Consider the following 14,478-nt stretch of genomic DNA (forward strand, 5'->3'; position numbering starts at 1 on the left):
GAAGATATTTTTATTCTCTAGATTCATGCCAGGAGAATCTCCTAATCTGTCCTGCATATTTTGGTTACCAGGGTAACAGCTCTTCTACGCCCAGGTAAGGGATAAAAAGGCTAACATCATTGTTTACACTTACTGAAATCACTGGGGAGGCTGTGGTTCAGATTCCTATAAAATTCAGTTCTATGTGCTTTTTTCAGTCCTGTGCAAAGGCCAAAGTCAGAAAGCTTCACGTGGCCCTATGGGGAAGAAGAAACAAGGTAACGGATGAACATTCATGGATGTGGAACATTCTGTTCTCTACCTCCTTATAGTATCCAATACACCTCCACAAAGTATACTGTCTTTTTTTCTTTGATTATAGGGAAAAATAAATTAAAAATAAATTTTTAAAAGATCACCCCAAATCCTATTATTCGAATAAAAGTATTTCAACTCTTACATATTATCTTTTTGTCCAAACATAAACTTCCCAACATAGTTGAACTCTCCATGGCATCTAAAAATACTTTTACTACTTCTTGGGGCTCCTGGGTGGCTCAGTCAGTTAAGCTTCTGACTCCTGGTTTCAGCTCAGGTTGTGATCTCGCAGTCTGTAAGTTTGAGCCCCAAGTCAGGCTCCGCGTTGATATGCAGACCCTGCTCGGGATTCTCGCTCTCTCCCTCTCTCTCCGCCCCTCGCTCTCTCAAAATAAACTTAAAAAAATAAAGATACTCTTACTACTTCTTAAACTAATGCACTCAAATATTCCTGTGTTTCTATATGGTCTTCAAAATCACCATTTTTTATGTGTACATAATATTCAAATGACTTAGTACATCATTGTTTACCTAACCATCCTCCTCATACTGGGTGTTTATTCCATTTCTAATTCCTCACTCCATGTAATGTGGATTATAAGCACCCTGTGATAGAGAGGGTCTGTGCCCCCAAATCTAACCATGCACGGTACAGAGGATGGTCTTAATAAACGATTGTTAATGAGTAAATAAATCTTTGTTCATATAACTTCTTCTCTGCTTGAACTATTTCATTAGGATACATTCCAAGGAATAAATTATTCCAAAGACAGAGAATAAACTTTATTACATAGTTCTTGACAAATGTTGCTATACTGTATTTCAGTCGTAAGTGTCTGACTTTATCATACTCTTCAAGGAACACTCACACCTCCTCTGAGCCAGGCCCCACGCTTTAAATGTGTAATCTCATTTATAATTCTTAAGTCACATTTCACTGACTCAGACTCATTAAATGGCTTGCTGGTGAAATGGCAGAACCAAAGCCAAAAATCAACCCATGTTCCTTCTCCCAGACCAAGATTCCCTTACCCTCTCCAATCCCCTGATCCCACCTGGAAAATGGAGATAATGATATCTTCTTGGTAGGAATGATGACAATTAATGCATGTAAAGATCTTAACCTAGTGCCTGGCACATAACTAGCTCTAAGTAAGAGACAGGTGTTCTTGGGGTAGTGAAATTTCAAGTAGATAAGGAGGTAAAACCAAAAATAGGGGAGGGAATCCTGATGCTCAGGGATCTACATTGCTCAAGGTCACACACTTAGAAGTGGTGTGGCCAGGGGCACCAGGGTGGTTCAGTCAGTTGAGTCCAGCTCCTGGCTTCAGCTCGGGTCATGATCTCACGGTTTGTGAGTTCAAGCCCCAAACCAGGCTCCGTGCTGTTAGTGTGGAGCCTGCCTGGGATTCTCTCTCTCCCTCTCTGTTCCACACCCCCACCCACTGCCGCTGCTTTCTCTCTCAAAATAAATAAATAAACTTAAAAAAAAAAAAAGTGGTGTGGCCAAAGACTTCAACATCTGTGATCTATCCATACCACCTTCCTCCAGGACATCCTTGGGCCTTAATATACAAACTTCTCAGGATACATGAGGCGCCTGCTCAGATGGGTCAGTTTTATTCTGTTTTGTTTTGAAGAAATCCCATTAGGTTTGGCTGTGTGTGTGTGTGTGTGTGTGTGTGTGTGTGTGTACCCATGCGTGTACGTATGCCCAACAAAGTAAACTGCCAAACAAAGACAGATTTGAACCTGCTAACCTGGTATCATTTTTTTCAGATCTTTAAACAACTTGTTGTATAAGTCAAGGAACAGAGTTTAATTTAGAGTTCTCAAAATTACATTTCACCTGGACACCTCTACGAAAAGAGAGTGTCTTAAAAAGCAGTACCTGGAACAAATGCTATTCAAGCCTAAATTTTCAGGGATTCTGTAGGTATCCTAAGTATGTGGCAGGAACTCAAAACATCTACACTTTCACTTCTAGAATCTGTATGGTTGAACACCGAAATGAGCTCGCTTGTGAAAACATCTTTCTACAAGTCTGGGCTAGCATCTTGTAGAGAGCAAACCTGCACCTAAAAGCGTTCCCCACTCCTCCTCATTATATTGAGGCCCCAAGTTCTTGGTTTTCAATATGTCTGCTAGACCTGAACAGACACTACAGGGTGCAACTAAACCTGCACTAAGGCACCTGGGGCACAGGATCAGGGCATCTGAACCCGACTACACAAAGTAGAGCCAGTGCTTTATTAAAATATATCTGAGGGGCGCCTGGGTGGCTCAGTTGGTTAAGGGTCCAACTTTTGGCTCAGGTCATGATCTCAGGGTTCATGGGTTTGAGCCCCACGTCGGGCTCTGTGCTGGCAGCTCAGAGCCTGGAGCCTGCTTTGGATTCTGTGTCTCCCTCTCTCTCTGCCCCTCCCCTGCTTGCACTCTGTCTCTGTCTCTCAAAAATAAACATTAAAAAATTTTATATACATAGAATGACAGAAAAATACGTTTATATACATTAACATTTTTTTTAGGTTCAGAGAACCTTCAGAGAAGATTCTAAATCTTTCTTTCTTTTTTTTTTTTTTAAGTTTATTTATTTACTTTTGAGGGAGAGAGCAAGCAAGGGAGAGGCAGAGAGAGGGACAGAATCCTAAACAGGCTCCATGCCCAGTGCAAAGCCTGATGCAGGGCTCCAACTCACAAACTGTGAGATCATGACCTGAGCCAAGATCAAGTTAGACACTTAATCGACTGAGCCACCCAGGTGCCCCAATATATACATTAACATTTTAAAAGCAGAATACCAAGCTACAAGCTACTTTTAGGATGTTAAGTGTATATAAATTATAGACACAAATAGAGAAGGTATTGAAGCTATTGTACCAAAATAGTGGTTATCTTTGAATGATGAGATTATAGGTATGTTTCTTCTTTATAACTCTTTGTACTGTTCAAATTTTCTACTGTGCATACACATTATTCTTATGATCAAGAAAAAGAAATTATCTGATAAATCTCCAGCCTTCTTGAAATAGAAAGATAGTTTTTTTAAAGAACGTACACCAAAAGTTCAGGTTTTTCAAAGACAGCAAGAAAACTATTAAAAGACAACAAGAGGGACGCCTGGCTGGCTCAGTCGGTGGAGCATGTGACTCTTGATGTTGGAGTCGTGAGTTTGAGCCACATGTTGGTGTAGATTACTTAAATACATGAAAGAAAGAAAGAAAGAAAGAAAGAAAGAAAGAAAGAAAGAAAGAAAGAAAGAAAGAAAGAAAGAAAGAAAGAGAGAGAGAGAGAGAGAGAAAGAAAGAAAGAAAGAAAAAAAGAAAGAAAGAAAGAAAGAAAGGAGGGAGGGAGGGAGGGAGGGAGGGAGGGAAGAAAGAAAGAAAGAAAGAAAGAAAGAAAGAAAGAAAGAAAGAAAAAAAAATACTCAAAGAATTAAATTCACTTTTCTCCTTAAAAGTCCAGACAACAATTCTGTGTAACAGAACAGAACATTCTAAAAATTTTTTTAATGTTTATTTTTATTTTTTCAGAGAGAGAGAGAGCACAAGCAGGGAAGGGTCAGAGAGAGAGGGAGACAGAGGATCCAAGGTAGGCTCCACACTGACGGCAGAGAGCCTGATGAGGGGCTCAAACCCAAGAACTACGAGACTGCAACCTGAGCCATAAGCCAGACATTTGACCAACTGAGCCACCCAGGCACCCCTAAAATGTTAAAGCTGGAAGGGACTGTGGAGCTTCTCTGGATCGATATCCTCACTTTATAGATAAATGAGGACTGGACAGTGGGGAGGCCTGCCAAGGGGCAGCCAGAAACCTAGCAACACAGGGGTTCTCTTCTGATCTGCTGTGAGTTTAAAAACCAAGCAACTGAACTCGTTTGCACGGCTAAAGAATACATAGGCCAGTCCAGAGGTTGAGCAGGACTCTTCTTTAAGCAAAGGACAAAGGATCTGGAACCTGAACTCTGGCACAGACTGTTGTTTTTGTTTGCCTTACTTCCCAGTTCTTCACTGGGTTCAAGAATAACCCAGTGGGTTGGGTTGCCCAACAAAGGGATTCCCAATAGGTGATGCATCAGTAGAGTTAATTATATGCTAATTATAGTTAATTATGGGCTAGGAAAAGACGGTACCTTTGGCTTTATTATAAAATAAGCTTCTAAATCAGTTTTCAGGGCGTCCAACTCTTGATTTCAGCTCAGGTCATGATACTACAGTTCGTGAGATAGAGCCCCACATCAGGCTCTGCACTGACAGTGCAGTGTCTGCTTGGGATTCTCTCTCTCCCCCTCTCTCTGCCCCTCCCTCGCTCTGTCTCTCAAAATAAATAAACTTTAAATCAATTTTCCTCTTAATCATTTTCAAAGATGTCCTTTATATTTAAGAAGAGTGTTCAAATTATAGAATCATACACCTTCCAGAGAGGGGAAGTAGCAGCAAACTTACCTATAAAAAAAGAGAAAACTATACAAAGACTATACAAAGCAATTCGTGGCTCCCTGTGATTACCACAGGCATTGCAGGTGTTAAAGCAGACACTGCTCAGATGACGAAATACACACTGGCTATTCCCCCACCACAGTACCTTGCTGTCCAGGAGAAGGTTGTCTGGCTTGATGTCTCTGTGGATGAATCCAAGTTGGTGAATGGAGTCTATTGCTAATACTGTTTCTGCTATATAAAACTGAGTCTCCTCTTCTGTCAGGGTATCTTTTTTCATTAACAGGGTCATCATGTCCCCTGGAAACAAGATACAAAGCCAACACACACACACAAACACACACACACACACACACACACACACACACACACAAACACACACACAACAATGCATGAGTAAGTGCCAGTTTTCAGATAGGTCTTCCCTATCTGCCTACATAAGGCAGTGCTAAACAGGACTCTTTTGTGTTCCAGAAACTGACCCACACTGCCGACACGGGTGGAAATGGTAAGTAGTTTCTAATACTTAAAGGTAAAACATTCACAGCCACAGAGAACAAAATGCTTTTAACCTAACCTAATGCTGACCACTAAGCAGTGATTCCCATTTTATTCTGGAGAGAAAAAGGAAAATTCTCTCACACTTTAAAAAAAAAAAAAAATTCCTTAGGGTAAGTTTTTGGACTGGGGGAAAAAGTTACTTTACTTTTTAATTTGTCTGAAAACTACCATTTCCACATAGGTTATACCACCATTGTTATAAGTATAGGCTGAAATGCCAAACAAAAACTAAATATATGAGGAGACTGAAAACAAGCTCTCCAATTTGTTTACAAAACACCTGAACATAAATAAAAAGGTGAGATTAGGTAGCACAGTGTAAGTCAACAAAAGCTAAAAAGGAACTGAAAATGCTACGTACTGGGGTATGCAATGGCTGCCTCTCAGAAGTGCAAGGTGAACACGCCCCAAGATCAGCAGAGTGTTTTCTCCACTGTTATTACAGGTAAATATACACCAATATGCTTTATGCGACTTTTACAACACAGGATCAGTATTCTAGCAGTTAAAAGGTAAACTCCCTAGTTTTCTGCAAAGTCAAAATTTAATTATTTCTGCTTACTATCAGCAACATAAAATGGTGGGGGAAAAAAGATTCTGATCCTAACTCAATGGTTAGACAAAAGCAAAGCAAAGAAAGTATTTAGAAGTAGTTTAAAGCTAAGAGAAACAGGAAAGATTCAGTTTAGATTCCATATAAAGCCAGTTATGGTCGGAAAACAGGGAAAAGAGAAAGAAACCTCTGATTTTAATAGAGCATCATGCTGCTTTTTGAATTTCACTTATAACTTTGGGGGAATTTTTTGTATTCTTAGAGAAAACTGGGTATTTTACACTCAGGCAAAAATTAAACCATTTATGCTCTCTTTTTTGACCCAAGACTTGAAAAACAGGATTCCCTAACCATTCCTGGCAGCTACATATTCCATCTGGAGGCACACCAGAGATGTGGGGGTGGGGCACTCAGGCCAGCTCTAAGGTAGCTGTGTGGCCTCAGTGCTGTGGCTCAGGAGAGCAGAGTTTGCCCAGATCAGAGAGCTCAAGCCAGATGGTCTATGGCTCTGAGGCCAGCTCCACCGAGGGCAAAGGGCGGGGTCCAGGAGACATGAGAAGCTATGGAAGACGGGGCGTGTAAGGCTTGAGGAGACCCGTGTCAAGGGGCTGGTGACTGAGCTGCTTCTTATTCCTACTTAAGAACTAGCATCTAAATGTTAAAAAGTTTCTCCTCATTCTATCAGACTCTTCCCTAACTTTCATCAATTGTTCATAAAAAACTGGTGACCCTAGATCTAAATAAAAGTTGTCACAAGTTCAAAATATTATGCCACAGTTACATTTGCTTTGCTATAGAACCAAAAAGAGAAAAAGTTTTCTTTTTTTCCCCCACCAGAGTGTGCTCACAGCTCATCTGTTCACTGGCAAACAGACTGTTCCCCAGGACAGATGGTATATTCTGTTACGGGTTTACTTTGGAGCTGTCTCAGGAGACACACATGCTGAGTTATGTAAAACTTGAAATCTCAGAAATGAGAGACTGAGTCTGGCTACTAATATAGGTAATGAGAAATTAACTCCTTATTAATGTAAGTTATACCAAAAGATAAACAGTTGAAGCAAATCACATAATAGCTTCAATCTGGTCATTTGGGTAACTGATTATACGTGATTCCCATTGACAGGAGAGCAGGCAGAGTCCCTAGTTTATTCCTACACATTTAAAAAGAAAAATAAAAGAAATAAATGTCCATCTGAAATCATGAGAATGAGTGAGAAGGTTACTTTTATGGCACTAAGAATTGTAGAAAGGCACCCCAGCACAAGACAGGTTACTGACCTCCTTTACAGACCTAAAAAAGATTTAGAAAGCAACTTTGTGAACACGATTAAAAGCAGAAAGGAGGGTTAATTGATGTGAGAGAGAAACCACAGAACAAAAAGGAAAAATGACCTTTCATCGTCAAGTAATTACCTCCAGGCAGGAACTCCATGATTAGGTAGAGGTTTAGCTTATCCTGAAAACTATAGAACATTTTCACAACCCACAAACTGTCTGCCTCCACTAGAATGTCACGCTCCGCACGAATGTGGCCAACCTGGAGGTATACGCATTTGATTAATGACAAGCCTTGCTCTGCTTCATTAGACTGTATATTTGTTTAAACAAGTTAAGTACCGTTTGAGTATTCAATTGTGATGATGCAAAAGATCTAATTTATGCTTAGGCAAACCTATGAACTCAAAATTGACAACACTGGACTTGACAGTATTCAGTCATGAACACTTGAGTGATGAAAGGCTTACAAAAGGATAAAATGAATGGCTGTCATGCAAACGGCAACTTTAACAGTGCTGTCAATTGAACCTGTGATTAATTAAAAGTACCATTCTTTTGCACGTCTTTTTGTTCTAATAACCTTTTATGACAAAAATTAGTCCCAAGATGAAACTCTCTAAACAAGTCCTGCCTCAGGTCTGCAATGGTGTCCGCAATGACGGTGCCCTGGCTGACAATTCTAGAATACTATACCACAGTATTCAGTTCGCTGCTGTGCACAGAGTATGTGCTCAATTCTTACGGAATGGAAATACAAGAATACCTAAGAAGAGTTACTGATTCGAATTTATGGTATTTCCAGCTTTCTGCTCTTACTAAAATATCTAGCCAAGGGAGACCAAATTGCCAAAAGGTTTAGGAGAACTGGCAGAACTACATTATTTCATAATAATGTTTTATTATCAAATTTACCTTATCTACTTGAAATATGTAAGAGTAATCAAACTACAGCTGCGTATTATCAAATCCTGTCCCCTCTCCTCTTACGCTAAATGTCACAAGATGCAAAGGTGGGTTCAACCAGGTCTACATTTATTAAGACCCAGTGCGATTCTTGAATAGAAGTTTTGTTCTTAACATATGCAGCAGGGCTTCAGTCCTACCCTATGTTCACAGGTAAAGATGTACCAAAGTTCATAAACTGGCACTTCCGGTTGGCAAACTCAGCGCGTGATTGTTGTTTTGTTCAATACGATGTTCGATACAATGCTTTGTTTTACTGCAATGTCTTTAGCAAAGCCAAGCACTCTCTCTTCCAATTGGACACAGATCCCACCCTTCTCTCCTGTCTTACCCCTAACCTGCCTCATTCTTCCCTTCAGGCCCAAGGGAAGTATTGAGTTTACATATCTCAGTTTCCAGTCTTTACTAAAATTCTTTGGGAAATTTTTAAATAGCTTCAATGTTGCAGAAAACTTACATTTTTACATTTCTCCTTAGGGCATGAGGGTGGGAAAATGGTAGATAAGGGTGGTAAGGAACAGTGTTATGAAATCACAAAGAAGCTGAGTAAAGGCTAATGCTTTTACTCAGCTTTAATACAGAAGCAAAGCTTTTGGGAAACACTAATGCACTTGCTCAACCGCAGCTGTGGCTGTGCCCCAGTCGTCACCGGACATAAAGACTGTGCAAGCCAGCCTCCAGCTGCCTCTGCTCTCCTGGCTCCCAACAAGGCCTCTACCTGCTGCAGGGAGCCAAAAAAAAAAGGGGGGGGGGGAGGCAGAACTATTATCACTCGTCACTCACCTCGGAGGACAGAATGGTGATGGCAACACTCTGTTTGTTAAGGGGAAAGCTACAGGCCACCTATGCACACCTTGCCCTCCTCTCCTGGGGCTGAAACAGCAACTAGGAACCTCAATATCTAAGAGTGGAGTGAGGTTAACATAGGGTAAGGGAAGGAAGAACCAAAGGTGCAACTCACATCAGAGGTTCCCTTTCTCTGTTCCATAAATATTTAATGGGGTGGAATCACATGCTAGTTGCTATCCTGAGCACTAGGAAAGCAGAGATAAAAGTCCATCTTTTGTCCCCTCCTAATACTGTACTAGCATCACAATTGGAGGTTTTCCTTTAGCAATGTAAGAGAAACATGAAAAAGCTAGCTAAATGCTGGTCTCTTGTCCTTTAAAATTTATTTTCCAGATGGCAAAATTCCCACCCTATGGATCAGAATAACGACCTAAACTCTCAGTGGGTAGCTCTAACTCCTGTTCAGTTTAGTAAAAGCAAAGAAAAAACTTTTCCTAGGGGAAAGGAACCTGTACCTACAAAAAGTTAGGCTCTGAGTCTAAACTTGGTCAGCCCTACCCAAGTGATGGGTCTGCACTGGTCTACTTCCTCTCATGCCCTAGCACCAACCACGCTTCTTCAAGATGGCCGACTCAGGTAGAGTCTGTGACCAGAAACTTTAACTGGATCACACTGAGATCAAATCTAGGGAGCACAGTCCAACAGCAAGGTGAGCTAACAAGTAAGCTAATACATTGTTTAAAATCCTAATTCTCATGGGAAGCTCCTCTACTTTCATGTAGGAACACTTTACAAAATGATTTTGAAGAAGGCACAGTATTTGAAAAAATGTTTTTACACTGTATATTTGAATTGTCCTCTGTTACCATGCTGGGCAACTGGCACATGTTATGAAGGATTAATAAGTGAAAATCATGATGCATACTTTTTACATTTTATTCTGAACACTAATTATTTGATAAAGAAAGGTTTTGAGACTTGGTGAAAACTATAGGAAGGGCACCTGGGTAGCTCAGTCGGTTAAGTGTCCAACTTCAGCTCAGGTCATGACCTCGGGGTTCGCGAGTTCAAGCCCCACATTGGGCTCTGTGCTGACAGCTCAGAGCCTGGAGCCTGCTCTAGATTCTGTGTCTCTGTCTCTCTCTACCCCTCCCCCACTTGCACTCTGTCTCGCTCTCTTTCTCTCAAAAATAAACATTAAAAAAATTATTTTAAGTAATTTAAAAAAATAATAAAGTTATATGAAATAGGTCTTATAAAAATAAAACTTACTTGTGAAATACAAAATATACTGACTCATCACTACAGTTTTCCATTTTCCTTTTCAAGACTAGCTAAAACTCTTTCAGGGCCTATACCCATACCACACACTAATTTTTAAACACATAAATAGGGCTGTTGAGCATTCTGAGTAAGGTTGGTATCAGCATAAACTATAGTGTCTGAATGTTTACTGCCAGGGTATTTGATACTCTCAACCGAAATTCCTGGGAGTCTAAGCTTATAGGTAACACATGAAAATTAAAGAGAAAATAAAAACTTCAAATTTTCACTGGCACTTAAAAGGACTGAGAAGCTTCAGTGATTACACCTCCCTTCAAGAGGCAAAAAGGACTGGGTGTGGGGCCAGTCTCCAACCCTGCTCTTTCACTCTGTGTCCAGGGCTCTCCTTGCCACAGGCTCTCTCTTTGTCTTCCTGGAGCATCTGATCCTTTACAGGACATATGCAGGCATCACCCACTAAAATCTGTTCTTAAGCAAACAGCTAAATTAAATTAGATTTACAGAAAAGTTGCATTCTTGTTTTTAATATATTATCCAAAATTTAAAATTTTATTTTGCATAAAGTTACTTTTGCATCTTATAAATCTACTTGCAAAGTAGGTTTAGGTTTTAGAAAGTGTTCTCGCTCCTTAAAGGAGTAATTGTACTGCTCTGCCGTTTGCATTAGATTTTTTCAAATTCATTCAGAAAGAAGACTGGTCTGTCTTGGGTAGTAATGAGCTACTGAGAAGACCCAACTTTGGTTTGGGTATACAGAATGAAGCATATTAAGACACATTTTAGACTGCAAATTCCAAATTCTAATTCCTAAGGCTCAGTCCCAAAGTGTGTGTGTGTGTGTGTGTGTGTGTGTGTGTGTGTGTGTGTATCAGCATTCAATAGGAACGTGTCATCACAGCAAGTGTGACCCCAAAAATAGGCTCCTCATGACAAGCACAGCATGTGATCAATTGGGAGACACAAACAGCAGATGCTTCTAATAGGTTTTCAACTTTTAAAAGACTGCACATAACATAAGGCATTATTTGTACTTTTAAAATACATGTAACTGCTTCTTTGTTGGGGAAAGAAAAGTAATACATGTGTATTTGTACATGACAGTGCTAAAGAAAACTGTAATAAGAAAATACATTTCAAATAAACAAAAGGAACAGTTTTACGTAACAAAAAGCTGATAAGCAGCCTAAGATCACCGTTACAATTGTGGTTTACCTGCTCTTTTTCAAGCATATCTGCTTTACGGAGTATTTTCATCGCATACACATGCCCTGTATCTTTCTTCTGAACAAGCCGCACCTAAGAGTTATAAAAGAAATGCCAAGTCAAAAGTTCACAATGCCAAGGTAATTAATGCTTTCACGTGTTATAGGAAGTAATTTAAACTGGAAAAGTGTTACAATTTTAATATAAACAACCAGCAATAAAAAAAAAAAAAAAAAAAAAACAGAAAAAAAGTGCTTTTTAACATTCCAAAATGAGTAGATTTATTATACACGGTGAAGTCAGTCCTGAAAACTTTCTCAGGTATCTCTAGATCTGAACAGTTTGGCTCCCTCGTTGAACAAGTCAATCCTATTTGAAAACCCTCCCTTTTGAACTTAAGGACTCATTATAACCATGGCACCTGTCATCCACAAGCTCAGACAACCTAAGGAAGTGACTGCAACAGTGTTCAAAACAAAAGCAAAAGCTCGTGTGCAAGAAAAATGTCTAGAAGGAAAAAACCTAAAATGTGTCATTAGGGAAACAGGGTTTTGTGCAGTTTTCCTCTTTCTTATCCTCCAATGTTTTTAGAGCACATAATTTTATGATGAAAAGAAAATCAATAGTCCACAAACCCAAAGAAAAACTTCTTGGCAAGTCCCTGCACATCCTACCCTGCAACCCCCCACCCCCACCAAGATACTTAGGCTATCTCCTCCCTGCACCTTTCTTCATGTTTTTCCTGACTGAGTCCCACGTCCCTTCCTCACTAAACAGAAAGTTCTTTTAGAGGTAGTACCATACCTTCCCCTGTCTCCAGGAGCCAACAGGGATTTTGAACACTGAGGGATCAATTTAATCTTTCACCTGTGCCTTTGAGTATGTACTCACATTTCCCCTAGGTACGGGTTTTTAATAATATGCTGCTCAATTTATACAAAGTTAATGAAACTATTGCATCATCCACTTTGGGTGACTCGTCCACTTTGGGTGTTTTCCACTAATGAGGATGACCTTGCAGGGGCTCATTTAAACCCTCCCCATAGACTGCTCTTATGACCGAGCAAGATGCATCTACAAGACCTGGTGGGACAAATGCTTTCAACTCTCTACCACTACCTGTATAACCCATTTCTATAATCTCTGTCTCCTGGGACCACCTTTTTAGAGCAATACAAATCTAGCGGGAAGAAATAAAGGGTGGATATATGCTGTTAGTTTGCTCCTAAAGAGGCAGTGTGAGACTGGGAAAAGCAAGAGCTTTAAGATCAGGAACTCCTTTAAGAAACAAAACAAACAAGCAAAGGGAAAGAAAGAGAGACAGACAGAGAAACCAAGAAATAGACTCTTAACTACAGAGAACAAATTCATGGCTATCAGAGGGGACATGGGGGAATGGGGGAAACGGGGTGAGGAATGAGGAGTACACTTGTCATCATGAGCGCTAGGTGATTAAAATGAAAACTTTAAAAAAAAAAAAAGATTAGGAACTTCTGGGCCCAACTTCTGGTACTGCTGCTCAATGGCTATGTGACTATGGAGCATTACATATCCTTTCTCGGAGTCTTAATTTCATCATCTATAAAATGAGTCATTGTCATGATTATAGGAGAGAAACACTCAGTAAATAGTAAATATTGATTTCCTTCTACCTTTCAACTCTCCCTCTAAATCAATACTTAAAGCGTCAACATCATCTCTGGCAAAACAGAAGAACAATCAGAGATCTGGGTCAGTGGAGGGGGAGGAAAGGACAGACAGCAGTTACAATGTGGGCCTGGCAAGTCTGACCCACCTACCCCATATTTCAGTTCTATCAACAATCATGAGCTTATGATACGTTGGCAGCTTCAAAGTTCTGTGGTATTTTTGTATCTTATCTGGTAAGTAGCTGTGGTTTTTACCTCACCGAATGCTCCTCTGCCTATTACTTTTAAGGATTCAAAATCTTCCAATCCAAGTCTTGTTCTCTTCAAACGAAGAAACTCTGTTTCCTTCCGAGCATGTGCTGATCTCCTCAGTCGTTTCTAACGTTTAAATAAGGGGGGAGAGAGGAGGGAAGGGAAGGAGCTGAATTTCTGCAACTCTATAGCAGTCTTACTCGTGACTGGAAAGCAGGGCCATGCCGATTAATCATGACCTTCTCACAGGTGAGAGCCTCACAGAAGAACCCTGAAGAGGCCACTCCTCCCCTCCCCAGCTTCCGGATACAAAACCAAACCATACTGATCACCGGGGTGCCTCCGGTGGACTCTGACTAACCTACTTCAGCAGTCAATTATTCGAACTTTTCTAATGAAGGCAGAATAAACAATCAATATTTTCCTTTAAACTTTTTTATATAAAATCAAAGTGTGGGTTTTTTGGGTTTTTTTAACACATTCGAGTTCATTTTATGCTCTATAATTCCAACAAGACTTTGGTATTTTTCACCATTTTCCTGGATTCTATGATTCATTCCTATTTTTGAAAGCATTTCCGCGGTCATTTCAGTTCCTTGCACAGTTTCTTAACTGTATTTTCTCCTACCAAGTCCGTAGACACTGGGGGGAAGGGCTGATTTGAGAAATATTTTGCCTTGATAATGATTTCAGGCATTTGCACCACTTCTGTGGAGATATTTCCATGATTTCTGTAAATATGCTATGGTTTCCTTTTAAAATTTTAATTTGATCTCATCTCTTTTTTTTGGAATTCTAAATCTAATTAATTTATTACAACTGGGCCTAAATAAGACTTCCTCTCCTGGGTACTCAGTAATTAATTTCTCCATCTTCATGAATACCTAAATCCAGAAGTGCACCAGCCCTCCTAAGTCCCTCTGCTACTAAGCCAAAACCCTTTCTCTATGCACCAAGGCTAACAACGTGCTGCACAAGACTCGCCACGTTGGGTTTCAAGGAAAAACTTCCCAATATTAATTACCTCTTCGTCCTTTAGGCCTTCCTCTTCCATCACTTTTTCTAACTTCTTTTGTCTAAAAATAAATAAAAATATTTGAAATAACATTTGAATAACTTTCTGAAAAAGCCTATACAAACACAGGGTTTTCTGTAATGATAAAAACAGGTAAATCTCAAAGTGCCTCATTAAAACAAATTACAG

General features: G+C 39.9%; 1 protein-coding gene across 2 annotated transcripts in view; it reads right to left on the bottom strand.

Annotated features, from left to right (window-relative positions):
- Positions 1-14,478, bottom strand: part of STK38 (serine/threonine kinase 38) — a 41,429-nt gene that overhangs the window by 11,533 nt on the left and 15,418 nt on the right. For both annotated transcript variants that reach the window (XM_045500819.1, XM_045500820.1), the window contains exons 3-8: positions 14,299-14,350; positions 13,278-13,400; positions 11,383-11,466; positions 7,270-7,393; positions 4,885-5,039; positions 134-236 (exon numbers count right to left, since the gene is read on the bottom strand). In XM_045500819.1, coding sequence (XP_045356775.1) covers positions 134-236; positions 4,885-5,039; positions 7,270-7,393; positions 11,383-11,466; positions 13,278-13,400; positions 14,299-14,350 — 641 coding nt within the window. The remainder of the gene's footprint in view (positions 1-133; positions 237-4,884; positions 5,040-7,269; positions 7,394-11,382; positions 11,467-13,277; positions 13,401-14,298; positions 14,351-14,478) is intronic.

The sequence above is a fragment of the Leopardus geoffroyi genome, chromosome B2 (genome assembly GCF_018350155.1).
Source record: "Leopardus geoffroyi isolate Oge1 chromosome B2, O.geoffroyi_Oge1_pat1.0, whole genome shotgun sequence".
NCBI lineage: Eukaryota > Metazoa > Chordata > Mammalia > Carnivora > Felidae > Leopardus > Leopardus geoffroyi.